The sequence below is a fragment of the Ambystoma mexicanum genome, chromosome 14 (assembly GCF_040938575.1).
Source record: "Ambystoma mexicanum isolate Mex_15411 chromosome 14, UKY_AmexF1_1, whole genome shotgun sequence".
Lineage (NCBI taxonomy): Eukaryota > Metazoa > Chordata > Amphibia > Caudata > Ambystomatidae > Ambystoma > Ambystoma mexicanum.
In genome coordinates, this window is record NC_090940.1 from 445447337 (window position 1) to 445474687 (window position 27351).

The window sequence follows — 27351 nt, forward strand, 5'->3', positions numbered from 1 at the left end:
GTCAGGCCCAAGAGGCCCCACCAGACAATTACGCTGGAGGTTTAGGCATTCCGAGAAGAAATTTGCCAAGACATACAGAACTATTTCATGACTAATACCAGCTCGGTACCGGACCCTGGTGTGATCTGGTAGACCTTTAAGGTATATTTAAGGGGTTGCTGCATATCCAAAGAGGGATGAGTGCTGAAAGCCATACGTAGGTTCAGGCGTAAATTGGAAGGCACCATTAAGGAGCTGGAGAACGTACAAGGGGTCAAAGACATAAGTGAAATACGTGCAACCCATAGCACGCAAAGAGAACAGTTGCACCAGCTAGCAACCAGAGAGGAGAGATTAATAGGCGACTAGAACACAGCAGTGAGATATGGAGAGGGTGACCGCCCCTGTAAAACGCTAGCATGGGCCATAAAATGAGAACGACAGACCATGCCCATCCTGGATGTCGTAAACCAGTCCAGACACCTCATTAAAGACCTTGTGGGATTAAATGGTGTTTTTTATGGAATTTAATTTTGGATCAGCTGTATACGTCCCAATCCAGTACGGGACACGACACGATACGATGCTGCGATATCTAGACGAGGTGGCCCTAGGCTGGTTGAACCCGGAACGGGGGGGGCATTGAACAAACCCATAACCGATGAGGAGATCTCCCTCCGTCCCTAATGGTAAAGCCCCTGGAAACGTTGGGATAACAGCTGAGTTTTACAAAACATACCTAGAATTCCTGCTTACAAGACATGTACGAGAATGCACTGTTGAGCGGCACACTCACGGACTCCACAAGAACGGCTTTGGTTACTGTGCTTCTCAAGCCCGGGAAAGAGCCCCAAAGGTGCACATCATACAGGCCATTGTCACTAATTAATATCGACAATAACATTCTTGCGAAAATACTAGCAGATAGGTTACTGCCATTTATGCCAGTACTGGTCCCATCGGATGAGGCGGGTTCCATCCCTGGCCGGTCAACCCAGTATAGCTTGAGACGTTTGTTCACCCTAATGCATAATGAGTCCGCAGAGTCCTTGGTGTCCGGGAAGCTCTGCTTGCGAGTTCTCCTGTGAGCGCCCCTGCAAGGGGTTAACTTTTCTGCCTGGCGAGGAGGAGGCGGCCTTACCTGCTCAAAAACCCCCGGAAGCGCGGAGCGCGCGGAGTCCGCGGAGTCCGCACAGTCCTTGGTGTCCGGGAAGCTCTGCTTGCGAGTTCTCCTGTGAGCGCCCCTGCAAGGGGTTAACTTTTCTGCCTGGCGAGGAGGAGGCGGCCTTACCTGCTCAAAAACCCCCGGAAGCGCGGAGCGCGCGGAGTCCGCGGAGTCCGCACAGTCCTTGGTGTCCGGGAAGCTCTGCTTGCGAGTTCTCCTGTGAGTGTCCCTGCAAGGGGTTAACTTTTCTGCCTGGCGAGGAGGAGGCGGCCTTACCTGCTCAAAAACCCCCGGAAGCGCAGAGCGCGCGGAGCGCGCAGAGTCCTTTGTGGCATTTGGTGTGGGTGCAGTCTACCCTTGCTGCTTTTGCTGCCTGCGCTGCCCTGGACTGATCTGCTGACTTCAGCCCTCTGCCCACGGTTTTATTTTATTAAACCCGCACGCACGCAAGGTACGGTGTTTGCTGTTGGTGTCTGCTATAATTTTGTGACTTTACCCGTCCTTTATTTAAGGCTTGCTGGAGGGGCGAAGGGGGGAGAGACGGACTACGGCAGCTCCTCGAGCTGTCGGGCGTTCCCCGCCCTCCAGCCCCTGTGACTTTTGTTCAGTGCACCTGTGAGCCCCCTGGGCCTTGGATCGGCTCTATAACCCTTGCCTTTGCGTTTACAATCTTTGTTTACCTATATTTCTGGAAACCTCTTTTTATCTTTGACTCTGACCCTGACTCGGAGGAGGAAGATAAAGTTGGGCTTTAAACGCCTGCCATTGACTGCCATTGACTCTTGTAAGGGTGGCCCTTACATGCCCCTACCTGTTTATGGTTCTCTTACCACCCACCACCCTCATACTTATTAATTATTTATTCATGGTTTGGGGATTGTGAACCCCCGTGCCCTAGCGAGTACGATTTTATTTTTTATCTCATGGTTTTAATATTGTATAATACTGCTCAATTGCACAACTGTATTTAATCCATTTTTAATATTCACATATATACATATGTATATGTCATATATGGGGTTTTTATAAGAGTGTAATTTTCTTTCTATATTGTATAGGATTTAGTGCTTATTTCTGAAGAGAGTGTGAGGGGGCTGCGAGTTTCCTTTTTTCTCTCCCCCTCATCTCCAAACCGTTGCCTTACCTTTGGCTTATACTGGCTTATATATTTTTTGTTTCCCGCTTAATTCTACCCATTCAAGTATTTCATTCTATGGGGAAGAGAAAAGCTGGAGAGGGAGGGGTTGGAGTTGGGGTTGTTAGTAAAAGGGCAAAAAAACCTAAAAATGTTACTTCTACCCAAATCACCAAACCCCCTAAAGCAGCAACTAAAGCTAAAACCCTTCCCAAAATTGGTGTAACCCCATCCCAGAGATCGTTGGACTTTTATATGGATGCCATGGCAAACAAAATAGTTAACTGTTTGAATGCGGTTGAACCTGCCTCTAGAGAGGTCGTCCCCCGGGGTGAGGGACTGGGTTTGGTGGATATGCAGGGACAGGGGGTTGTTGATAGGGGTGTTATGTCTAGGGGAGATGCGACTGTCTCTGGTATGGTGACGCCTCCTCATTTACTGTCGCAACCTACGCACCCCGTGGAGGGGGCCCCCAGTATTAATGGTAGGATCTTGGCAGAAAGGGAATTTGGGTTACTAGACTGTTCCGCCGCCAGTGAGAGCGATAAAGAATGGTTGAATGCCTTACTCGAGGAGAAGTTTAAGCCATTACAGTTGATGTTAAACTCTTTGAAGGGGCTTAAAGAGGGGGTTTTAACCACCTTGGCTATTATGGATGACTCCATTAGGGCTATATCTCTTAAACTGTCTGACCTGGCCGTTATTGTTGAGGAAAGGGGCTTAGAGGACTGGGGGTGTAAGTGTCCACCAACCACGCCCTTATCTAGGGAAACCGCTTCCAATGGTAAGAAGGTTATACCTCCTCAAGGGTGCTGTCAGGAGGTGGTGATTATAGAAGATCAGGACGACATACCAGGGGCCAAAAAAAGGCCAAATGGGCCTGTGAGGGATAGGGAGAGTGACGAACACGGAAAAACAGTAAGTGAAAAGGGGCTGGGGAGTGGGTTGGGGACTAATACAATCCTGAACCTACCCCCGGAAGCGGTCCCCTTTGTGGGGATTATTACTGGTCTGCCCGGGTTGCCAACGGGAAGTTTTGAATCCACTCTTTCCCTGATTAACAAGGCCTCGCACTGGGTCAACTCGAATCTGATGGGACCTAAGATCGATCCCAAAATGATTCGTATGGCCAGGCGTGTGGGATGGGTGGGAAACAGACCTAAGAATCTGAGGGGATACTGTGTGGTAATCACCTTTTCTGATGCTCAGATCACGGATTATCTTCTGAATACCAACCTAGCCCGGGGCCTTAAGCCCAATGGTACCAAATTGTCCAGTAAATTATTCCCTCTGGATTATTTCTATATCCCTGGCGGGGGTAGGAAGTTGCCGACCCAAATGTCAGGAAGTAGGCAAGATGGAGGTTTTGGAAATCCTAATATTAATCTGAGTAGAATGTTACCGATCAATAGCCCCCTGGTCGGTTGGAGTACAACCTCTTCCAACAAGGGCCAGCGTAATGCCCCGGTAAAAAACGTTCCAGTACCCTTGCCTCTGGAAAACCATTTCGAGATTTTGACGTCCTGTGAGGATGTGGAATGACAAGAGGCTGTTACCGAGGCCGGGGCAATGGTGTCAACCCCTCTAGTTTCCCACAGGAGTTTGGCCATAGACAGTCTGCAATTGCGCCTGCTTTCTTGGACTATAGCAGGCGCAACGAGGAAATTAAAGCTGGGTCCAGTGATGGAACTTCTTCAAGCTAACTCTATAGTCCTACTTCAAGAAACTTGGGCTCTAGAACCCCCACACTTAGATGGTTTCATTTCGTTTGATATTCCAGCCAACAAAAAACCGAGAGGAAGACTCTTTGGTGGTTTGTGTATTTTGATAAAGGGTGCTCTGGAATGTGGGATTGAGTTGATCCCAACAGGGCTGGACTTTTTGCAGGTGTCTCTAACAACTAGGATGGGGAAGGTAATCTGCATCATCAACTTTTATAATAGTCCTCACTTTTCGGATTTGGAGAGACTGTCCAAGGTCAAAAGGTTCATTGAGAACCTGTTGTCCAAGGAAGGTAGGAAGTTCACCTCCTGTATATGGGGTGGGGATTTCAATCTAAAAATGGGGGGGGGGGTTGGACCTGGGTGCTCTTGACCTCCTTGAGGATCAGGCAGAGAACATCCCGCCTAGGTGTATGAGAGATGGGAGAGTTTGCCCGAAGGGTCTTCAATTTAACTCCTGGTTGCTGGAATGGGGGTTCCGTATTGTTAATGGCCGAAAGGCACCTGACATTCCAGGGGAGGAAACGTTTAAGAATCACCAAGGCTGTTCAACAATTGATTACTTTTGCATCTCAGTAAACCTCTGGGAATGTGTTGTGAGCTTTGAGGTGCAGGCGGATACCCATAGCGACCATTTGCCCATCTGTCTTACTCTTAAAGGTTTGTTGGGGGAACGGGAATCTCTGGCCTTAGCCCCTAGCCCTCGGCTGGGAGTACCCTCGGGTTCCAGAAGAATCAAATGGGGTACCATCTTAGAGGAGGGGCTACACCATTTTTCCTTAAGGGGGAATAACTCGCTTGTGCTGGACATATTGGGCAATCATCAATCTGCACATGTAATTGTAGAGAAATTTGTAGAATTATTGGCTGCACTAACTTCAAAGTTCTCTAAAACTATAAAGTCCAATGGTAATGTATCAAAGAGAGGATGGCTTGATGAGGCCTGCAAAAATGCAAAGAAATCGCTGTTGAGAACCCTAAAGGGCCCAACTAGTTGCAGATCGAAGATTGCACAAGACAGGAAAACCTACCAACAGGAGTTAAAGAGAAGGAAAATGGAGATTGAACAGGCAGCCTGGGAAGGTTTTTTGAATGCCGCCATGAAGAGGGACCAGAAGACTTTTTGGGCATTTGTAAAAAGTGGTCCGGAGGGATGTTGGTCCAACGTGGGGAGTGGCACCCATGTGGAAGAAGGGGCATGGTTGGCGCATTTTGGTAGCCTATTTGGATCTGAACATTCAGAGGTCGAGTCAGACTTTAGTGGTCCCTGCCTGACGTTTGAGGTGGAGGAGATTGCTAAGGCAATCAGGCTTCAAGCACATAACCGCGCCCCTGGCCCGGATATGATACCCTCAGATCTGTTCCAGGACCCAGTTGATTTGTGGGCCCCACTTCTGACTGTGGCGTTTAATGCTTGTCTAAAATCGAGGAAATATCCTTCCTCGTGGAAGAGGGCAATAATATTCCCTATTTTTAAAAAGGGAGACATGTCTAGCCCCGGTGCATACAGGCCAATTTCCCTACTAGACTCATCGTTTAAAATTTTTGGGAGAATACTGCTAGCCCGAATAGAATCCTGGCTTGGGGAACAGTCAGTTCTCTCTGACATCCAATTTGGGTTTCGCCCTGGAGTGGGAACCACAAAACAGAGTCTTAATTTGTATTTGCTGGTGGCTAATTCTGTGTTTTGTCGGGGCGAGGCTGTCTATCTAGCTTTTATGGACCTAAGCACCGCCTTTGATAAAGTAGATGGAGCTAACCTCTGGGCAGTGCTTGGGTCCTTAGGGTGCCCAGGGGAAATCTTACAGGCTTTGGTTGACCTCCATACGAATAATGAGGCCTGCGTACGCAGTGGCTCTGGGGGGCATTGCACGGCTTGCTTTCAGGTGGGGTGTGGTGTGAGGCAGGGTTGTGTACTGGCCCCCATTTGCTTCTGCCTCTACATTAATGGCCTTTCACAGGACCTGATTGGTGTATTGGCTGATTTTCTAGTTTTGGGAGGAAGGGGGTTCCCAGTATTGGCCTATGCTGATGACACTGTCCTTCTCGCAAGAACACCTAGGGCCCTACAGATATTGATTAATGCTTATTCAAGGTTCATGGATAATTTGGGCTTAAAAATCAACTCTAAGAAATCTGCAGTAATGGCGTGCGTTGGTAGAAAACGTCCTGTGCCCATGAAACCCATGCTATGTGCAGATGAAATCATCCCCAGAGTTAGGACTTTTGATTACCTTGGAATAGGTTTTTCGGAGGCCTTAAATGGTAAAGACCACGTGGCCAAACAATCTGTTAAGATGAGTCAACAGATAGGCGGAATCTTTAGATTTATGTCGAAGTGTAGGGGCCGGCCTTTGGATGTGATCCTTAAGATCTATGGTACCCAAACTGCGGCTTCCACTTTGTACGGTGCAGCTATCTGGGGTTTCCAGAATGCAGCGGAAATCCAGAGTAAGGAGAGCAAATTCTTTAAAAACCTGCTCGGGCTCCCGTCCAGTGTATCTGGAATAGCCGTCCATAGGGAGTTGGGTGTGGAGTTTTGGGAAGATCAGTGGGCGTTGGCCCCTCTTTTATTTTGGGTCAGGCTGTGGGCTAATGAGCATGCTTCCTCGTGCCATACTATTATTCGTACTGTGCTAGGTAAATGTGGCTGGAAAAAAATTCCCTGGCTAGCGTATGTCTTTTCAATTTTGGGTGAAGCCAATTTAGGCGCCCTTTTTCCGCCTGATACTATTTTGTCCAAAAGTGAGGGGTCTGTCTACAAAGCCATGCTGGGTGAAACCATAGTAAGTAAAAGAATTTTGCTAGAGCGTGGCCATAGTAACGGTGAATTTCACTCAAGCATTAGTTGCCTAACTGGAATCCAACCTTACTTGCTTTGGAGTACGTTAAAAAAGGACAGGTGGTTGATTACGAGGGCACGGTTCGATTGCCTTCGGCTGCAAGGCAACACTCATAAATGGAAGGGTTTTCCTGACTCAGCGGGTTGCCCGGTTTGTGGACACGGTAGAGAGGATCTCTCTCATTTGCTATTCTTCTGTATAGGGTATGCAGGTATACGTAAAGTGTCCCTGATTCCTGCCCTTAAGAAGTCGATGATCCGCACACACAGGGCTGCTCTTGTGTTTCTCCTGAGCGCCGAAACAGTTTACAGCGCATGGGCTCTTTTGACGTTCTTGAAAAGAGCGATGTATTTTAGAAATCGTATTCTGAAACTGCAAGGTGGTGAAGGTCTGTAAGAAAAACTTTATAGCACTCGTAATGGGTCAAAGCATTCTGTACTGTTTTTCGTATGAATCATCACTAAAATATCCCTTAATGTAGTTCATCACGAGGCAACCGTCCAATTGGTAAATGTATTTGTATGCTGCCTTTGGTAATGTTCATTGATTCTATTTTTATGGAAGTGTAATTTTAAGATTTTGTAATTTGGATCAGTGTAATAATTGTGTTTACTTGTCGTTTAATGGTTGCTTTATACAACCGAATAAACTTGTTTGACTGACTGATAATGTATACCCGGAGATTCCAATAGCGGTGGCGGCGTTAGATGCCGCAAAGGCCTTCAATGCTGTCGAGTGGCCTTTTTCTCTTCGAGGTCCTGCGCCGCTCAGGATTCGGCCTAACATTCATACTATGGGTCTGCCTGCTGTACACAGCACCCAAGGTAGCGGTGTACACAAATGGGATAACTTCTGCGTCCAAATATATTTACACGAGAGGCACACGTCAAGGGTGTCCCCTCTCACCAATTCTGTTTGCTCTTGTAATGGAGCCGCTTGCATGTCACATTAGGGAGCTTCATACTCAATGGGGCATAAGAATACGCTCTCACCTCACTATATGCAGACGATATTTTATTCTACATCAAACACTCCAGGCTAAATCTCACCCCCCTGACGCAAGAGATGGGTAGATTCGGGGATCTTTCAGAGTTGAGGATCAACTAAAATAAATCTGAGGTGCTACTACTGACCCCCAGGAGTACAACAGACCGATATAGGAACAGTTTTCCGCTGGTGCCCACAGGGAATACGATATCTGGGGGTTCTGGTGACCACAAAGGTGGGTGACCTCTACACAGATAACTACATTAAAACAATTGGAACTACTGGAGCAGAGAATAGAATCATGGATCCTTTTACCCATTTCCTAAGCAGCACGCATTGCATTGGCCAAAATGGTTCTACTACCCAAGTAACTTTATATTTTTAATATACCAATTTGGCCCCAAGGTGCTTTTGGACAGGAACCAAAAGCTTAAGATTGGTTTGGGCAGGTAAACACGCCAGAATATCTTGATACCCTCACACTACCATATGATCGAGGCGGGCTGGAATACCCACACCTATATCTGTACTGCCTGGCTGCACAGGCCCAATACATAGCTGGATGGGGATCTGCCACACTGGGCTCCCCCACTCTATCCTATCGAAAAAAGTGGCGAGCCCTGATGACCTATGGGGTATGCTGTGGGGCGCCCGGATGGAGGTACCGCGTACCGAGATTCAGCCCATGGGTGTGACATTTAGAGCGTGGGAACGTTTGACTGGGGCGGGGCTCTCATATTCCCCAGACATCCCACTGTACAACATACCTGGGATACCGCTCACGCATGAAAGATCTTTCCAATCTCACTTCCAAAAACTGTGGGCCCAAAGACTGGGAAACCTAATTCACGAAGGGCAGTTTATAAAATGGGAGACACTACAAACAAGGGGAGAATGGACAGCAGTAACATTACTCATGTACTACAGGATCAGGGAGGAATTGAGGCCCTGGTGGCCCGAATTTCCTGAGGAACCCGTCCCCACCCTATTCTCCAATACCTGCTCAAGCCGTTGACCACCAGGAAGCTGGTGTCAACCTTCTACAAGATGATCAAAGGGAAGAAGACAGTGGTAGTGCAGAGGCACAGGAATGCCTGGGAGTAGCAATATCCGATGTACACTGGAAACTAATTTACATGTAAACACGTTACCTATCATTAAACAGTCGGTTTAGATTACTACATTATACATTTCTGCATCAAGTCTACTATTCCCCAGCTAAATTACATAGACTCTACCCGAGAGACAATCTTCCTGTGCGAGATGCAATGAAGAGGCAGCCGACTTTTACCATGTAACGTGGGCCTGTATGCAGGTACAACCCTATTGGCGAAAGATTGAAGAAGCCATGTCTGCGATGTTGCCATCAAAATGGACCTTTACACCAGAGCTATGGCTTTTGGCCCTAATTGGGAGGGGCCCGCGTGGAGAGAAAAAGCTACTGGCGATGGCCACTGTGACTGCTAGATACTTGATAGCTAGATCATGGGGGAAACTTAATGCACCCGGTTTTGTGAGATGGTTGGAATTCATGAACATGTGTGAACAAAGAAAAGTCTGATGCGCCTTAACACTCCCAGCCAGTAGCTGAGCGATTGACTACTTGCCCCCTTCAGGCAATACTATTCTGACTTGAAATCAAACATGTTAACAAACAAGGAAGCCTCATCATAGTTGAACCCCAGGCACGAATGGAGAAGGGCCCCGTAAGAGATAATACTGGGAAAGATATTTGAAGGACATATAATAAGCCGTGAATCCAGCGTGAACTGGAAACTATCCTTTGTCATTGACACTGACAGGATCCAGAGGAAGATGTAGTTATAGCGCAGATGCACTGCGAATGAGATAATGGACAAATCGTAATGTATGGACTGACATGTGTATAATGCCAACGAGCTCTGCGATTGGGGGAGGGGAGGGTGGGAGGTAATAGTGGAGGGAAGCTGATGATGATTGTTAGTTGATTAAGAAAATTAATAAATAATTTTTTTTTCAAAAAAACTGTAGGAGGTCTCCGAAAACAATGTTTTCCTCCAAACAGTTCTTTGTAGTTGGTTTTTAGCACTTCTTGCATTCTGAGATGTATTAAAGCCAACATGAGGTTGGAAACCATGCTTGCTTCATCTATCAGGAGAATTTTTATTTGTTTTAGAATTCTGCCTACTTCAGTACCAGCTTCTGCTGATAATTTGCAGTATTCTAATTTGTGTTGGTGTTCTACGGGGAGGAGTAGTAGTCAGAATAAAGTTACACCTCCTATGTTGTAGGCTCCTAAACCTATGGGGGCTGTTACAACAGCCGAAGGTTGTTGTTTAAGTTTAGTAGAAATGTGCTGATTATTTTAATTAAGAATGTTTTACCAGAACCAGCTTCACCACTTGCATACAGGATCAGAAGTGTATAAGTTTTCCCGCTACAAGTTTTTGTTTCATGTTTAAAACAATGTTCAATTTCTTGAGTGACTTCTAGATAAATGGTGGATGGTTCATCATTTAGCTGTGATTCTAGCACTGACAAGTCTTCCTCAGATTGTTTATATTGGTACATGGTATTTTCTACCTCACTCATCGCTATTTCTGCTTCATTTAGAATGAGTGGTTCTTGGCTTCCTGTAAGGGGAGGTTGACTGCCGTCAGGAGTGCCTTTGTCTAGTTGAGCTTCAATTCCTTCCTTTTGTTGTTGTTCATTGTCTAACATTTGTTTGTATGGTTTGAAATTGTCATTTGTTATGCTGCTTTCGTTTGCTTTGACTGCAGCTTCAAATGAGTCATAGCCACCTGATATAAAGTTGAAGTAGGGACATGCAATACAGTTCTCTATGTTGTGGAGATTTAAATGATAACTTTATGATTAAATAGACTGGGTTTGTTGAGTTTCACTAGGCTTCCTTCACAAGTTGAGACTGAATATTTGCCAGTTGTCATTTGTTATGACCTTGTTTTTGTAGGTGTAATTTTAGGCAATGTTGTACAGACACATGTTTTTCAAAGCAGTACTTCTATTTGGGTAGTATGTGTCAATTAAATTGGTTTTTTTAATGTCTTGGCTGTTGGTATCATTTGAAGCTATGTTATCTATCTCTTGGTAGGATTTTAGTACTCTTCAGGATGAAGCTGGTCCAAGGTTCTGCCAGACAATGTGTTCAGATTTGCTATATAAAGATGTACCTGATTAAACGGTCTGCAGCTTCGTAGCACCCGCATTCTCTATGGGAGAGCATTTGTATACCAAAGCTGTACAATTTTTGTGACAGTATTTTGTCAGATATGTCATCCCAGAGGTCTTTTTGCTCTGTTTTCTCAGCTTTGGTGAGATAGGCTGTGACATAGCTTGCAACTGCAGTGGAATTGTCTGCAATGTATTGAATGGCTATGTTTGCATTCCACAAGAGGCAATGATTGCTTTGTAATCATTGATGTACTTGGATGCTTTCGCCCCTTTTAATGTTGTATGTATTTTTAGGGGATTTGCCATTGTTATACTATCTAACAGAAGACATCAAGCTATTTACTTGTCCTGTTTTGCAAACTGGTCTTGGGAAGCCAAAGCAACATTTGGTGTATTATTTGCCTTTGTTTTTATATATACGTCGGCAGTATTTAACACATTTATGTTTTTGGAAGCGTAAGACTTGTGTATATAGGTCACTATCTGTGGTTTCTGAAGGGATGTCACAGGTAATGTATTTTTCAATAAACTGTAAAACAGTGGCATCACTATCATGGCCAAATTTAGGAGCATCTTTTATCCACAAAAGCATGTTAATGTGTGGTGCTCCTGGATTGATATTCCTTTCTCCAGCATGGGGTCTGGCATGGATTCACATGCTCATGCATATTCCCTGTCAGGCCGGGAATCCTCGGTACAGAAAAAATCAGTATTAGTTTAGTTTCTGATCGGTCTTTCTTAGTAGTAACCAATCACTGATCTCTGGGTCATACTGCCCCCAGCCAATGACTGCCCTCTCCCTAAGCCCCTCCCCTGGCAGCCATCCTCAGATTTTTACCGCACGTAAAGTGTTGGGAGTCCTCGTGCTATAGCTCTCGAGCTTTTGCTGCGCGTTCGCGCTTTTTTAAAGAGAATTTCTAATTTTTCGTTTAAATGGAGCCTCAAGCTCCACCGTTTCTTTATCCGATCAATGGGGACCCGTTTCGTATTTTTCTACGCCCCTCAAGGGTGAAGATTTCGTCGAGTTCCGCTTTTGGAGGAGTCCAAGTTTCTGAGGCCTACCCCGGACATGGCCCAGGAGAAAGGAAGCTCAACGCCCGGGAAGCTGTTCAGAGCTTGCCCTGGATGCCAGCTACAGAATGTGTTCAAGGAGGACGAGCATTCTTTATGCCTCTGTCTTCATGAGGACAAAACGCACGTGGAGAAGGACACTGCATTTTGTGGGAACATGTCGGAGCGGACCATGAGGGATCGCCATCTTCGTCTCGCCAACTGGCTGGAGGGAAAGAGCCCGTCAGGTGAGAAGAAAAAGAAGAAGCCCGAGCAGTCTTCTAAGTCCTGTGAAGGCACCCCGGCGACGGGGGCCCAACAGAAGGTTAAGCACCACAAGTCCACAGGCACCGGGAGCGCCGAACGGTCGGGCTCCTCGGCTGCCAGGCAGGGTGCATCCTCCCCAGCGCCATAAACCACGAGCCAACGCTCTGGCTCGGGTAAGAGGAAATCCGAGAACCCGGCTAAGCTTCTGGAGAGGCCCGGTCGAGCTCGAAGGTCCCAGCAGAGGGGGGAGCGAGGTGGTGACCCTCCCCCCAAGGTGAAGGCCTCAGGTGCACAGGCGGTGGCAAAGGCCTTAATTCACCCAGCTAAGGCCTCGATCGAGGAAGTCGCGTCGGCCCTGGCGCAGCCTGTGGCGGTTACACCAGTGGAAGCGACCTCGGGGCCCAGAGTTTCCCTGCCACCGCGGAGGGAATCCTCTTTCAAGCACATCGAGAAGACCCCCGTGAAGTCCCCGGTGGAAAAAGAGGGAGGGGGGGCTGGTGGCCATCGTGGATACAGACACAGCCTCCGAGGAGGAGCTGATCGAAGTCTTGGAGAGCCACGACGTGGGCATGGTTGAGGCCCGTCGTGAGGGATCCCGGCGAGGGGGACGATGAGAGCGACAGCGGCGCCGACGAGGTTCCAGATCAACCGTCGTGCCCGTCGCAGCCAGTGCCGCAGGACAACTCGGCGGCCATTTTGATGGCAATACAATCCCGATGTACGGAAATAAGGACGAGATTGCCCCTACCCCCGACGGAGGAGCCGGAGCCGCGTCCGACGGAGGAGCCAGAGCCAGGCTCGTCTGGAAGTCCTCCACATAAGAGAAGGACACACCCTCCACCGCCTTTTCATCCCTCACGGCCTGCTCAACCCTTACCCCCATCCTCGGTCCAGGGAGATGACACGGCCGCGACGGGTGCAGATGACGGCGGTGACGACGGGACGAACCTCCTGTCGTCTCCCCCTCCTCGGGCTTCCCCGCCCGATGAGATTGGATCTTTCCACGCTATGAACGCCAGGGCATCCAAGCTTTTCCAGCTCTGCCCCGAAGAAAAGGAGGGCTTCCTTTACCAACGGCACGAGGCCAAGAGGAAGACTGTCCTCGCTGTGCCTCTGCTGGATGACATCTGGGACAAGGGTCTTTCCCTTCTGAAGAACCCGTCCACGACGCTGGGAAAAAGGGACTGGTACAAGAAGTAGTAACGGGTCCCCGACGCGGCCCCCTTGTGCCTTAGGGCACAGCCGACCCCGGATTCGGTCATCTCTGCGGCGGCCAGGAAGAAGGCGGGGGGGGCATCGGCCTCAACATCGACTTCCCCGCCGGACGGCGAGGGAAAGAAACTGGACATGATGGGACGACTGGTCATCTTGTCGGCAGCGATTGTAGCCTGCTATGATAGGGAGTTGTGGTATAAGATTGCCCCTTTGTTGGACTTCCTACCGGACGACAAGAGGGCCGTAGGCCCTAGAAATCTTGCAGGAAGGCTAAGTGGCGTCGGACCAGGCCATAACGGTGGCGACGGACATCGCTGACACCGGTTTCCGCCAATTGGGCAACAGCGTTTGCCTCAGGCGGCGAGGATGGCTCAAGGCGACGGATTTCCGCCAGGACGTACAGGCCAAGGTATTGGACATGCCCTTCGACGGGAACAACCTGTTTGGGAAAACAGTAGATGAGTCCCTTCAAGCCATCAAAGTGGACACGGAGACAGCCCGGGCCCTAGGAGTTCGCCAATGACGGCCGTCCTTTCGGAGCACCGGAGGCAAGCAAGGGGCCTCCAAAGGTTCCGGCGGCGACTCCTCTACCTACCGTCAAGCGGCCCGTTCTTCGCGCAAGAAGCCTATAGGGGACGAGGCACGTCGGGTGGAACCCGCTGTCGTCGCCAGGGAGGCCAAGGCGGCAAGGAGACCTCAAAACAAGATTGAACCGACCGTGGCGTTGGGGCCCCCACCGAAGCACACCGGTGGGAGGCCGGCTGGCAAAGTTCGTCAGCGTGTGGGAGTCCATCTCCACCGACCGTTCGGTGCTGGATGCCCTGGCCCAGGGGCACGCTCCCGAGTTTCTAAAGCAGTGCCCTTGCCTTCCCCCCCCGTGGCCAGGAAGGAAAATCACGTCCCTCAAATACTGTTGGAAGTAAGGGCGATGCTCAAGAAAGGTGCCATCGAGCTCGTCCCAAAGAGGCTTCGGGGCTCCGGAGTTTACTCAAGGTACTTCCTCGTAAAGAAGACAGGAGGATGGCGTCCCATCCTGGACCTGCGACGACTGAACAAGTACATCAAGGCACAGAAGTTCCGGATGGTCACCCTCCAGCACGTGCTGGTCACCCTCCAGCACGTGCTGGGACAGCTGGAGGTGGGCGATTTCCTGTCGACGTTGGATTTGGAGGATGCATACTTCCACATCCCTATTCTAAAAGGACACCGAAAGTTCCTCAGCTTCGTGGTCCAAGGGTGGCACTACCAGTTCAAGGCCCTCCCGTTCGGATTGAAGTCAGCACCCAGGGTTTTCACCAAGTGCCTGGCACCGGTGGCGGCGCAACTGCGCCTGCAGGGGAACCACGTCTACCCCTACCTGGACGATTGGCTCATCCGAGCATGGACAAGGGAGCTCGCCGTAGAACACACAGCGAAGACCGTCCAGCTGCTCACGGATCTGGAGTTCTCCATCAATTACCCAAAATCCCACCTGGTGCCCTCGTAAGTCGCACTGCTTCTGGGAGCCAAGCTCGACACAGGGGCGTGTCTGGCCTCGCCGTCGGAGGAAAGGACGGCGGCCATCCTGGGCAAGGCGCAGCATCTTCTGGCCACGGACGTGGCCAGGGTGAGGTCCATCAAATCCCTCCTCGGAATGATGTCCTCATGCATATATCTCGTGCGATTGTGCAGGCTTCGGATGCGCCCTCTGCAGGACTTCCTTGACGCCCGCTGGATTCAAGCGATGGCCAGCTTCGAGGACAGGATCCCACTCAACGAGTCTTTCTGACGAGCGATCCGGTGGTGGGACACCCGCGCACACCTGACAGTGGATGCAGACTTTCAGACCCCAGTCCACCAGGAAACGGTGACTACGGATGCCTCCCTGGAGGGGTGGGAGCGCACACCGGAGATCTTCACGCAAGAGGCCTTTATCTCCCGGAGGAGAAGTCGCTCCATATCAACATCCTGGAGCTCCGTGCAGTGTTCTGGGCCCTTAGGTCTTTTCTTCCGTCCCTCAAGGGCAAGGTGGTGAGAATTTTCACCGACAACACCACCACGATGTTCTACATATGGAAGCAGGGCGGAACCAGGTCTCCAGCCCTGTCCAAGGAAGCCCAGGATCTGTGGCATTGGGCCGTTGCCCAAGGGATGTTTCTGGTGCCGTTTCATCTGGCAGGGATAAACACCATTGCCGACTCGCTCAGCAAAGAACTGCGCTCGTGCCACGAGTAGGAACTACGACAGGATCTAGTGGATCGACTCTTCCGGTGATGGGTCAAACCCCAGATCGACCTGTTCGCGACATTGACAAACTCCAAGTGCCAGAGGTTCACCAGCAGGTTTCCCCAGCCGAGAAGAATGGGAGATGCGTTCTCGTTCACCTGGGACGGCCTGTTCCTAGATGCATTCCCTCCGTTGCCGTTGCTGCTCCGACTCATCAACCAGCTCAAGAGGTCCCGGTGCAGGATGATCCTCGTCACACCGGCGTGGCTGAGGCAGATCTGGTTCCCGGACCTTCTGGACTTGGCAGCGTCCCCTCCGTTCAAGCTGCCGACGGGCGTGGATCTTCTCGCCAGGGAAGGAAGCGCCATCCTTCATCACGATCCGGAGTCGCTGAACTTGCAGGCCTGGCTCCTGCAGCGCTAGAGTTTGGAGGGTACGATATCCCGGCTGACTGCAGAGAGGTTCTTGCAAAAGCCAGGGCATCCTCACTCTCAAGTGCTAGGGACATAAGTGGAAGAGGTTCTCTGACTGGTGCTGTACACAGAAGATTAACCCTCTAAGGATTACGGCCCCCCCAAGTGCTGCCGTACCTACTTTCGCTAGCCAAAGCTAGACTAGCTCACGCCTCCATCAAAATACATCTGGCTGCGATCTCCCGATACACCAGAACCACGGGACAGGCGTCCTTGTGGTCTCATCGACTGGTGAAGGAATTTGTGAAGGGACTGTTCCGATCATTCACGCCGGTGAAGGCTCCAGCCCCGGCGTGGGTGCTCAACGTGGTGCTGACAAGGCTCATGGGGCCACCATTCGAGCCTCTGCATTCGGCGCTGTTGAAGTTCCTGTCGTGGAAAACGGCATTTCTTGTGGCCACCACCTCCGCACACAGCGTGGTTGAGATCCAGGCCCTATCCTGCAAGCCCCGGTACTTGACTTTTCACGACACAAGGGTGGTGCTGAGGACGCACCCCTCCTTCATGCCCAAGGTGCCGTCGTACTTCCATCTTAACGAGCCCTTGGTGTTACCTGTGTTCTTCCTGTCTCCTTCGTCGCCGGCCGAGAGGACTTTGCACTTGCTGGTTGTGGCTAGAGCGCTGACGTTCTACGTGGACCGCACAAAGAGTTTTCGGAAGACGTCACAGCTTTTTATGAACTTTGGACCTGTGAACCAAGGGAAGTCTCTCTCGAAGGCTTCCATTTCCAGATGGCTCTCCAGCTGTATCATGTACTGTCACTGGTTGGCAAACCGACCGTTGCCCGGCCGTCCTAGAGCCCAATTCGACCAGAGCGGTCGCTGGTACTATGTCGTTCCTGTCTGGTGTGCCCCTGCTGGACATAGTGGAGGTCGACGCACACCTTGACGAGATTCTACTGCGTTGATCGGGCATCAGGGAGGAGTCCAGGGTCGGCCAAGCAGTGCTGCGCAACCTGTTCGCCTAAGGTGAGCCTGGTGAGGAGGTAAGAGTTGCTTAATGTTGAGTTGTTGTATTGCTTAATGTTGAGCCTGTTGTCACCTCCTGTGGTTGTGCATGTGTATACTGCTATGTATTCTTATATTCATGAGCATGTGAATCCATGCCAGACCCCGTGCTGGAGAAGGAACAAGTTACTTACCTGTAACTGTTCTCCAGCATGGGTCTGGCATGGATTCACATGCAAACCCTCCCGCCTTCCCCTCTGCTGCTCTTCACTTGGTCATACTGCCACTTTACGTGCTACCAAATCTGAGGATGGCTGCCAGGGGAGGGTCTTAGGGAGAGGGCAGTCATTGGCTGGGGGCAGTATGACCCAGAGATCAGTGATTGGTTACTACTAGGAAAGACAGATCAGAAACAGATACTGATTTTTTTTTTCTGTACCGAAGATTCCCGGCCTGACAACGGGGAATATTCATGAGCATGTGAATCCATGCCAGACCCATGCTGGAGAACAACAGTTACAGGTAAGTAACTTGTTCCTTCTCCAAAAGAAGTGTTGCACTTCTCTGAGCAGAGGGGTAGTTTTATTGCAGCTGAAATGCAGCATGGCAATGAAGCCATGGTGAATGTACCTTGATACATTGACAGGGTCAAGAGAACATAGTTCTCCTGTTTTCTTTATTTCTATTCAGTCTTTATTTTGGTTTACAGTGCGTAAGAAGTCGGGCAAGTCATCCCATGTGTACTCTGCACAGCTTAAAGTAACAAACCATGTTGGTGGGCCTAGGTTCCTTGGCATACAGCGTACATTAGCGTTATGGCGGAACCAGTATTCTTGTTTGCTAAGAGATTAGTGATACTTGACTGCAAAACTTCATCTTTGTCTTTTTATTTTTTTAAGCAATTGGGTAGCGGATATGTTTAAAAAGTTAGAGCCTGTTTTTAATGTGTGTGCAACTCCATAACAGAGTTGCTAGTTGACTTTTGAAGAGGAGGTGGAAAATGTATTTGACATTTTTGTCTGAATCTGGGGTCTTCGGAATACATTCTTAGAGAGATATTCCGATGCACTAATTTGCACTTTCATCATATCTTCCTCCTTTTCCTGTGGGAAAGAGTAGAGGAAAAGAATGTGCTGGTACACTTTTTTCCCATATGCTCATTGGGGATCCTGTGGCTTGATGCATTTGATATGTTTCTAATGTATCGTCAATTGTGTCTTTGGAGTGTTGCTGGTGAATTGTATACTGGTCTAAAAAGTTGGCTGTAGTAACAGGATCTACACGTTCAAATTGGCTAGTTGCTGGCGAGTCTTGAATAATTTGGGTGGTTTCTCTTACGTTTTCCTCTGTTTATATCTTTGTAGTATTCATTGTTTTCTTTTAGATATTGTAGGGCTTGTCAACTTTGTTTTTAAGTCTACTTGTTGCCAAAATGTTTTGTCTTTTGTTGGTACACCATTGGCTAGTACAATCAAAGATTGATCTATTGGCCGTTGTACTCCTAGAGTTTGTAAATTTTCTTTTAGATCTAATTGCAAATATACTACTTTGCCACGGATGCCCTTTAGTAACTTGGATGGAGGTAATTTGGCTGATTTCAGCTAATTATAGCTTGAAATGGGTGCATGGTTTGCATTATAATGCTCTCGTACAAGTTAAGCTGTTGGAGATCTTTCGGAAGTGGGAATATTTCTAAGTCATTCGTGATAGCATGTGATGGCATTTGGTTATTGTCAAGCTTTGTGTTGCAGCACGTGCAAACTGTTGAGGGGGGGGGGGGGATCAGCCATTTTGTATTTAGTTTCTGCCGTTGGATATAAAGCGAATTGGACCCATCGGCATTCTTCATTGTCTTCTATTGTGTAGGCTAGATCTACTGTTTTTTTTTTTTGCGCTTTTTTTATGAAACATTCTGCGACAACAGACACACATTTGGTCTGGTATTTCAGCAGATGTGTTTTGAAACTTAGCTATTTTGTTTTTGTATGTCTCCATGTAGGAGAATGTTATTTAAATGTTGCAGTTCTAGAGCAGGACTTTTTGCATAGTCTAGTCAATGCACAAGATTCTGTATAGGAGAATGGTGTCGCTAACATGATGCGAAGTGCTTTTACAAGCAGTTCCTAAAATGCAGGTTAATGAATGCCCTTGCAGACCAGTGTGACTGCGCACTGGACAGGAGTCTGTGGTTTGTAAAGTTTTCATTTTCATTTTTCTTTTTTTTTTTTCTTTTTTAGCTTCACATAATGATTGAGGAATTATCATAAAGATTTAAAGGATTGTTGGCACACGTTACACATTGAGCCACAAGTCCATTTGTACACTGGACAGTTTGTTTGGGTGAAAGGAGCATTTGGTTAAGTTTGTTGGGGACTTTTTTTTCTATAAGGGTTTCTTTTGCCATAATGGTGTGTTCCACCATTTCATACCCTCGACCATGGTCTATGGCAATTATTTTTTGTTGTTATTGTTTATAATCTTCATTGAAGTATGGTTCTGTGCTGCTTGTGTGAATCCATTCATCACAGAAGTTTGAAAAGGTCTCTATCTATATTGACACTGCACATGTTTAGAAGTACTATTGATTTAGTTAATGGTTTCAATCTGTTTAAAATCAATATAAACCATGTTCTCTTTAGTAGAAAAGCGCGGTCAATTAGAGCTTGCAGGATTAGTCTCCTACAGTAGTTTTAAGGGTAGATAGTCTCTGCAGCTGTTTTTATAAGATTGTGAAGAACTTGGATTGCTTTACTGTAACTACGTTAACACTGGTAGGTAGACGGTTAGGTTTGTTAGTAGGTCTGCTTTTCTTTGTACATCATTTTTTACTTTTAGTTTTTACAATAGGGGCCTTACCTTTTTTAGTCGTGGCTGGTTTAGTTTTGTTGGGTGAGGTTACTAGCTCTTTTGTTTTAATGTTTTCTATAAATTGTTTTAGAGGTGGATGACTATGTGGTGTAGTTTTAGTCTTAACTGCTCCTTTTTTTCTTTCTCTTCTGCTGAGTTGATTTTTAGGTGGCATTTTGTTGTATCAGGAAAAAGAGTTTGCATTGAATAGTTGTGCAATATATATGCATGTATAGTGCATGGGTTTGTGGGTGTGATTGTAGAAATATATAGAGTGCTGTTTGATTGTGGGGTGGTATATTAGGTGTGGTTGAGAAGGCTGTGAGTGTAAGAGTCTGCAGAGGTTTGATGGTGTTGGGTTACTGAGTAAAGGAGTGGTGGTGTGATGGAATCTGTAGGGTGATTGTGCTGTTTTGAGCAACAGAGTGGGTGTTGCAGTGGTATTTTTATATGTAACGTGCCAAAAACCTGCAGGCATCAGGGCGGTGGTGGTGTGTAGATTGGGAATTGTAAGAGGTGTGAAATATGGTGAAATATAATGGGCTAGAGTGTAAGAAATGTTGGTTTAAAAATAGTAGTCTGGGGTAATATACAGTGTTACTGTGCTGCTGTAATTACATACAGATATATGGTACATTAATGTGCTTACTTTGGATGCGAAGGGTATTGGGTTTTGGGGTGTTTTCTTCAGTAATGTGCTTCTTTCCTGTAATTGTAAAAGAAAGTTAGTGGGGATATGTGGCGAAGTACTTTTAGTAAGCAAGATTCATATTTATGAAGGAGGGATGGGGAAAACAGTTAATAAAATTGGTGGACGGTTAAAAATGGTTGCTTTTAGGAGCACTTTCGTGAAAGTTAAGAAAATGTGTATTTGTAGAAGCTTTAACGTTTTGTAAAAGAGAAGAAAAGTTGTTGGAAAAGATTTATAGTACATTTTTTCTAAATGGCAGTTTTGGAAATAATTGTGTTGGTGGTATGTATTTTTAAGTTGAATGTGCAGTATTCTGTTAAAGGGCATTTAAATTTAAAGGGGTAGTTTGAGTGGCTATTAATGTTTTTTTTTGTTTTTTTTGCGTGCGATTTCTTTTAGATGGCCAAGGGAGATGTGGCAGTGGCGTCACATCTGCTACAAGAAAAAGAGAAATGTTTTGCGATTGCCAAGGAAGAAGCTGCTGTTGCAAAGGAGCAGGTCAAACAATTGACACAGGTAAAACCCCTGAAACTAACCTGCCATTTATTCAAACATGTGCAAGTTATTATGATACCTAATGCCCTGTCATAAAACTTAATGCAGGAATATCACCTGGTTTTTCACTACAGGACCTATTTATTTTTTTAACGTATTTTATTGGCATTTAGTCATATAGACAGTGTTTAACATGTGACAAATTAGGAATTGGCAATATGTCTAATGTTTATAAATGATAAACATTTAAAAAATAATAACATAACAAACAATTAACTGAAACAGTCTTCATGTGGTGCTGTGGTGTCGTCAGAGTCTAATCCGGGCTAGGGATATAGAGGAACATTGGTTCGGGTGTCGAGGGGGGTCCAAATCGGGTATCTCCAGAAGTTCGGATAAATCTCATCTATGCGTTGTGTTAATTTGGGCATTTTTTTTCACTACAGGACCTATACAATTCTGTATTTGTTATTTGACTTTTTTATGAATGCAGCTTTATATAAGTGTATATTGATTTACTGTAGTTAATTTATCATCTATTAAATTGTGATTCATGATTTGTTTTAACCTCTTTCCATTAAAGGTTTGACTAGCATCCCATTAACTTTTGGAGAAAAAAAAGGAATGTTTTTCATTTTTTTTTATTTTCTTTTTATTTTTTTTATTTTCTTTAGGTTGCCATTTCAAAATGGTTAAATACAATGGGAGCTTGAATGAGTGGGGCAAACGCTATAACTGGGTGTACACCTGTGATGCCTTTAGCCCTCATCTGCTGCTGTGCTTAAAGAGGAATTATATATATTAATGACAATATCTTAAGCCATCAGGCTGGTGGTGGACAGGTAGGGAGTTTGTTCCCAGGAGACGAGTCTTTATTCTGCACCCAAAGCACTTAAGAAGTACGGTGGTGTCACAAGAAAGTTTTGAGCAGCAATCCTTTGCGGTTGATAGGGTGAAGAGTTTGGGTATTTATTCTGGAACAGGACGATGGAAAACTGGTGCTTCAGGCTGAAGAGAAATCTTACTACAGAATGTTGGACCCTTTGTAGTTAATGTATGGCATTTGCTGGGATTCCAATATCAATCCTGTTGAGTAGTTGAAGTTAGGCATGATGATCACACATACTACATTGATCCTGTGTCATAGTTGCTGGACATTTCTAACTGCCCCCCATGGCGCCTCCCGATGAGTGGATCTGCTCTCCCAGTCAGGCGGCGGGGGCCTCCACCGCCTCAGCAACCTGACTCTTCATGCTTGGCTACTGAGAAGCTGAGATACAGGGAGTGTGATTTTCTCAGATGACTCCCTGCATGTGCTCCTCGCAGACCTGCCACCATGTCCGTTTGTGCCTGCAGATGGCGTAAATGTTCGTCCTGGTGTCAGGAAAGGAATCTGGATGCTTTTTATTTGTTCCAAATCCTCAGTGTGGGATTTAGTGCTTTCTCCAGCATTGGATCTTTCATAGATTCACATGCTGGATGCATATTCCCCCGTCAGGCTGGGAATCCTTGGTGACATCTAGCAGATTATTTTTTTAAATTGAAACTGCAGTCAGTATAGTGCTCTAGTATTGTCATTTTGGATCATATGCCCCACAGCCAATAAAGAAGGGCTCCCCTGGGTACCATCTTTTTTTACTGCACGTTATGTTTTTGGAGTCCTAATAAATCTCTCTCGTAATTCTTTGTTTGGCTTTATTGCTAATTTTTTCTATTCTTTGAAGATTGTGCAGATCCTTGACTCGGGTGATGTCTGGGATTGCTCCTGTTCCAGTGGCAGTTGCCCTATTGGAGCTGATTTCTTGTTTTTGTGGTGCAAGGCCATCATCCTTCCATGGTGGACTCTAGAAAGAAGTCTCGAGGCCTGTGCCAGATGCAGCTTCAAGAATGTCTAAGTGGAAGATTTGCATAACAATTGTCTTTACTGCCTGTACCTGGCACACAATATCTAAGGCTGTGCCATCGGTCAGTTGTTTTCTAATAAAATGCTCTTGGACCACCACTGTAGTTGTGGCTTGACGATGCTGCACCAGCCCCCTGAAATCCTAGGTTGGTGTTACGAGCTTTGAAGAGAAGCCGCACACATTCCTTTGAGGCCCTAAAGACCGCAACCAGTGAAAAATGTTACGAGTCAGAGGTCATGGGGTGAAAAGGCTGACCAAGCTGATGGTTGTTGCAGACATGGCCCAGGCATCTCAGTGCAAAGGTTGCTTTACATGTCTGGATTAGGTTTGACTACCATCAAAATCAAACACTGGAATCGGCACCTAGAGTCCCTGGAGGTTGCAGGCCTGAACAGAATCCTTGATGTTTGATCACCCCCTTCAAGTAACTCATGAGGAGGAGTGCACAGCAGCAACAGTGAGGCAGCCTAGAGGGGACTCTTTTAAGCAGGTCACAGGAGTCTCCAGTGAAAACAAAGGACGCTGCAAAGGCAGCGGGATGAGTGCTGTGACAAGTAGCAAGTATTTCTCCCTATGACTGAGCTAGTTTTTGAGTCTGTAAAGCACAATGCCAGGAATTGCAGGGGCTACTACTCCAGATGAGAGCATCTAGGTACAAGTGGCTTAAGGAAAGCATCAGGACACTGTTAAAAAAAGGAGGGCAAGCAGACTGCTCATTGGTTCGCGTGGAGGAAGGGCGGGCCTCCAAGAGCTTTCCTCTGGTCGGTGGGAAAAAGTTCAATTTTCAAGAAGAAAGGATGACGGCAGCACAGCTTCTAGCAGTTCTCCGCATCCCTCTTGGTTCTCTCAGCTTCCTCAGTATCCGGACCACTTGTTCAACTAAAGAATTGCTACAGATCTTAACATGATCTTCAAATCCACAGGGACGGTGCTTACACCAACTCTCCGCAACAATCACCTGCAGTGCAACATTCAAAGTTTTTGCTTCCAAACTAAATATGAATGACCAGCCTACTTCACTACTTCACAACTTCACACCTCCACACACACGTGAATTAAGTTACTATGTCAGACCCTTATGCAGCTCAAACGTGTGGTCCTATTCACTGAGCCTGCTATGTGGGCTCTGTCCATAGCTTGTCAAGGTTAATGAGCACACATTCATATTCCTGCCAGCTGCGCTGGTGGGTGGGCTGCTGCCTGCTGTTGGAACTGATGTTGGTGCCTACAGTCAGACCAAGCTCTTGCTGTTCTTGGCTGGCTCCTCTCAAAGACGGCACTGAAACGAGGTGGCTACATTTGTTGTGGAGCAGGCGGTAAAGGAGGTGGCTAAAGGCTCGAGCCCTTGAACTCCTATAGTCACCTGAGACACCTGAGCAGAGAAAAGCGGGTGGCAGCACGGTTTGTTTTCACTCCTGCTGTTACTTCCCGTTAGATCTGCAGTCTGTGCCTGTGGGACATTTGAAGCATAGCCCCCTTGCTTTAGCAGATTGGCGTGGAGCCAGTTGTCGGGTAGCATTTTTGGATGTTATGTGAAGGCAAGGTAAGGCCACTGTGTGCTCCCTGTTTTCTTTTCCCTTTGGAGCAGGGGTTCCGATTTCAGGTTTTTCACAGATATCTGCTCAACAGTGGAACTTTGGTGCTTCCGATTTGACGGTCGGTGAGCAGAGTGGGTTGCAGGCCAATTTTGGGTTCCACAGCGGTCTACTGCAGGTCTGTCCATTTCGCCCTGTGATTCTTCTTTCTCTGGTTCTGGCCCCAGCCTTGCATTGGTTGGGTGATTTTGAACAGGATGGTTGTCTCACCTTCCGCCAGAAAAAAGGCCGTTTTTACACCTAATTTCTGCCCTCATTACATTAGGAACTCAATGCTATTATAAGGATGGGCTTTTGTTTGACACTACCATTCTTGCAGTTACTGTGTTTAGTCTGGCTGGCTTTTTTTTTTCTTCACATTTTTCTTTATTGCCATTTTTTAAAACACGACAACACTTTACAACAAACAGGGAGATATCCCTTGTGAGAACACTGCTACAATAGTCATAACTTCTAGCAGCCACAAGCTTTTCGAAAACAACTAACAAACTCCCCTGATACGTCCCCTACTCTCCTCACCCACACCCCGCTCTCACCCCCCAACTTGCCCCCCCCAAACTTTTACTCTTCCTTTATTTTTGGTCCCCATGAGGATCAAGTAATGTCTGTAGTCCACTTGGGTTGGATTCTCCTCCTGCGCTGACCCTTTCGCTTGGGAACTTTGTCCAGTTTGACCAGGTCCATTCAATTCTAATCCCTCGATTTGCCCCCTGGGCTATTGTTTATACCTTTATAGTTCCCTGTTGGCATGTTAGTTCAGGTTTATGCAGTTATGTATTTCTTCACAAATCTCCATGCCATCTCCAACACCCCCCCAACCCCATGGAGACCCGCTGTTATACACTCCATTATGTTCATACTTTTGACCATACTGATCCATTCCTTTTATCTGGGGAGCAGCGTGCATTTCCAACTCGTCGTTATGCATGACCTGGCTACCAGCAATAAGCCTGCTGCCATTGGGGGGAGTCTGGTACACCCATCTCATGCCTTCTCTAGACCAAACACAACCAACAGTGGGGCTTTTTCCTCCAACAATTCTGTCCAGCTCTTTGATCCACCCCAGGACGTCATCCCAAAATACCTGCACCCGAGGACAACTCCACCACATATGCCAATAGTCCACCACCCCACATTCACGCCAACACAAGGGGCTGACAGTCTGGTACGTCTTGGATAACCTCACCGGGTCGTATTACAACCTGTGCAGAAGCTTGATGGCATGGAGTTTGTATTGGCAAAGAGATCAAGGTTCGGGAGACACCCATGCAAAGTTTGTCCCACAACGGAGGGTCTAGCCCCTCTGCCGTGTCTCTTCCCCATCTCTCCCAAAGTTTGTGTGGACCCCTTGCCGGATTACACTAGGGCACTATACATGGTCCAGATAAGGCCCTTCCATTCCTTTCTGGTGTCTAAAGATTCTCTCGAAAGGGGCGAGGTCCCCCTGGATCCGATCCCTACATCCCTCCGCGGTCAATGCTCCCTTGAGTTGCAGAAAAGGGTAGACGGGGAGTTTACCTATGCCCAGCGCTTTTCTAGTTCTTGTATAGTAATAAATGTGCCCCCCTCCAGAGCTGTCCCGCCCTCTCCAGCCCTGCCTCAAACCAGGGTTGGAATCTTTGAGTTTTGTATGGCATCTCTCACTTCGTTACCCAAATATGTCCCAGCGGAGAGGGCCAGGTTGTCGCACCCTCCAATTCTGCACGTTGTTTCCAAATGTGCTGATTGTTCCCACTATCGGGTGTTCCCAAATTCTACGTGGTATCCTGCTCTTTGGGACCCATAACCATTGCCCTACCGTGGCTGGATGCAAGTGATCATGGTCTAGGGCGACCCACTGGCGTTCTTGCTGCGCTCTGAGGTGTGGTATCAGGACTCCAAGTTGCGCGGTCTTATAGTAAAGTTTCATATCCGGTAGGGCCACCCTTCCTTTAGCTTTGGGGAGTGTAAGGGTTCCCGCCGGGATCCTCGCCTTCTTCCCCTGCCATGGGAATTTCAAAATGATGCCCTTGGTATGCCTAAATAATCCGGGATTTGGATGGGAAGCATTTGGAACAGGTAGAGGATCCTCGCTCGGAAGGATGACCATTTGAGGGCATTAAGACAGCCTAACCAGGAGTCCGTGAGCTCGCTCCACTTCTCCAGGTCCACTCTAAGCCTGGCCATCAGAGGGGTAAAACTAGCCTTAAACAAGTCTCCTAGGTCCCTGCTAACATTTATCCTCGGATACCTAAGCAGTCCCTGGGTGACCTGCATTCCGAGGAGAGTAAATTTGGCCACGTGTAGATCTTCCTTCTTATCCAGCGGGAAGAGGACCAACTTGGAAGTATTGATCTTGAACCCTGCTACACAGCCATATTGCTCTATCAATTGCAATTGGACCGCCACCGACGTCAAGTAGTTTGTGACGTGTAGTTGGATGTCATCCGAATATAAGTCTAGTTTATACTCCTGCCCTCTATTCTCAACTCCCCCCTGATCCTCTGCGACAGGGGTTATGATATGATATGGCATTTGTAACGCGCCTATACACAAGTGTTTCAACAAGATCGTAGAAAGGGTTGGAGAGGGGGCAGCCCTGCCTAGCACTTCTCCCAAGGGCGACCCAGCAGGAGCATCCCCCCCCCCCCCGTTAACCACAGCACATGCTCTTGGAGATGA

At 47.5% G+C, this 27351-nt stretch overlaps 1 protein-coding gene across 3 annotated transcripts in view; it reads left to right on the top strand.

Annotated features, from left to right (window-relative positions):
- Positions 1-27351, top strand: part of KTN1 (kinectin 1) — a 3101875-nt gene that overhangs the window by 258117 nt on the left and 2816407 nt on the right. For all 3 annotated transcript variants that reach the window (XM_069637667.1, XM_069637665.1, XM_069637666.1), the window contains exon 6: positions 21096-21212. In XM_069637667.1, coding sequence (XP_069493768.1) covers positions 21096-21212 — 117 coding nt within the window. The remainder of the gene's footprint in view (positions 1-21095; positions 21213-27351) is intronic.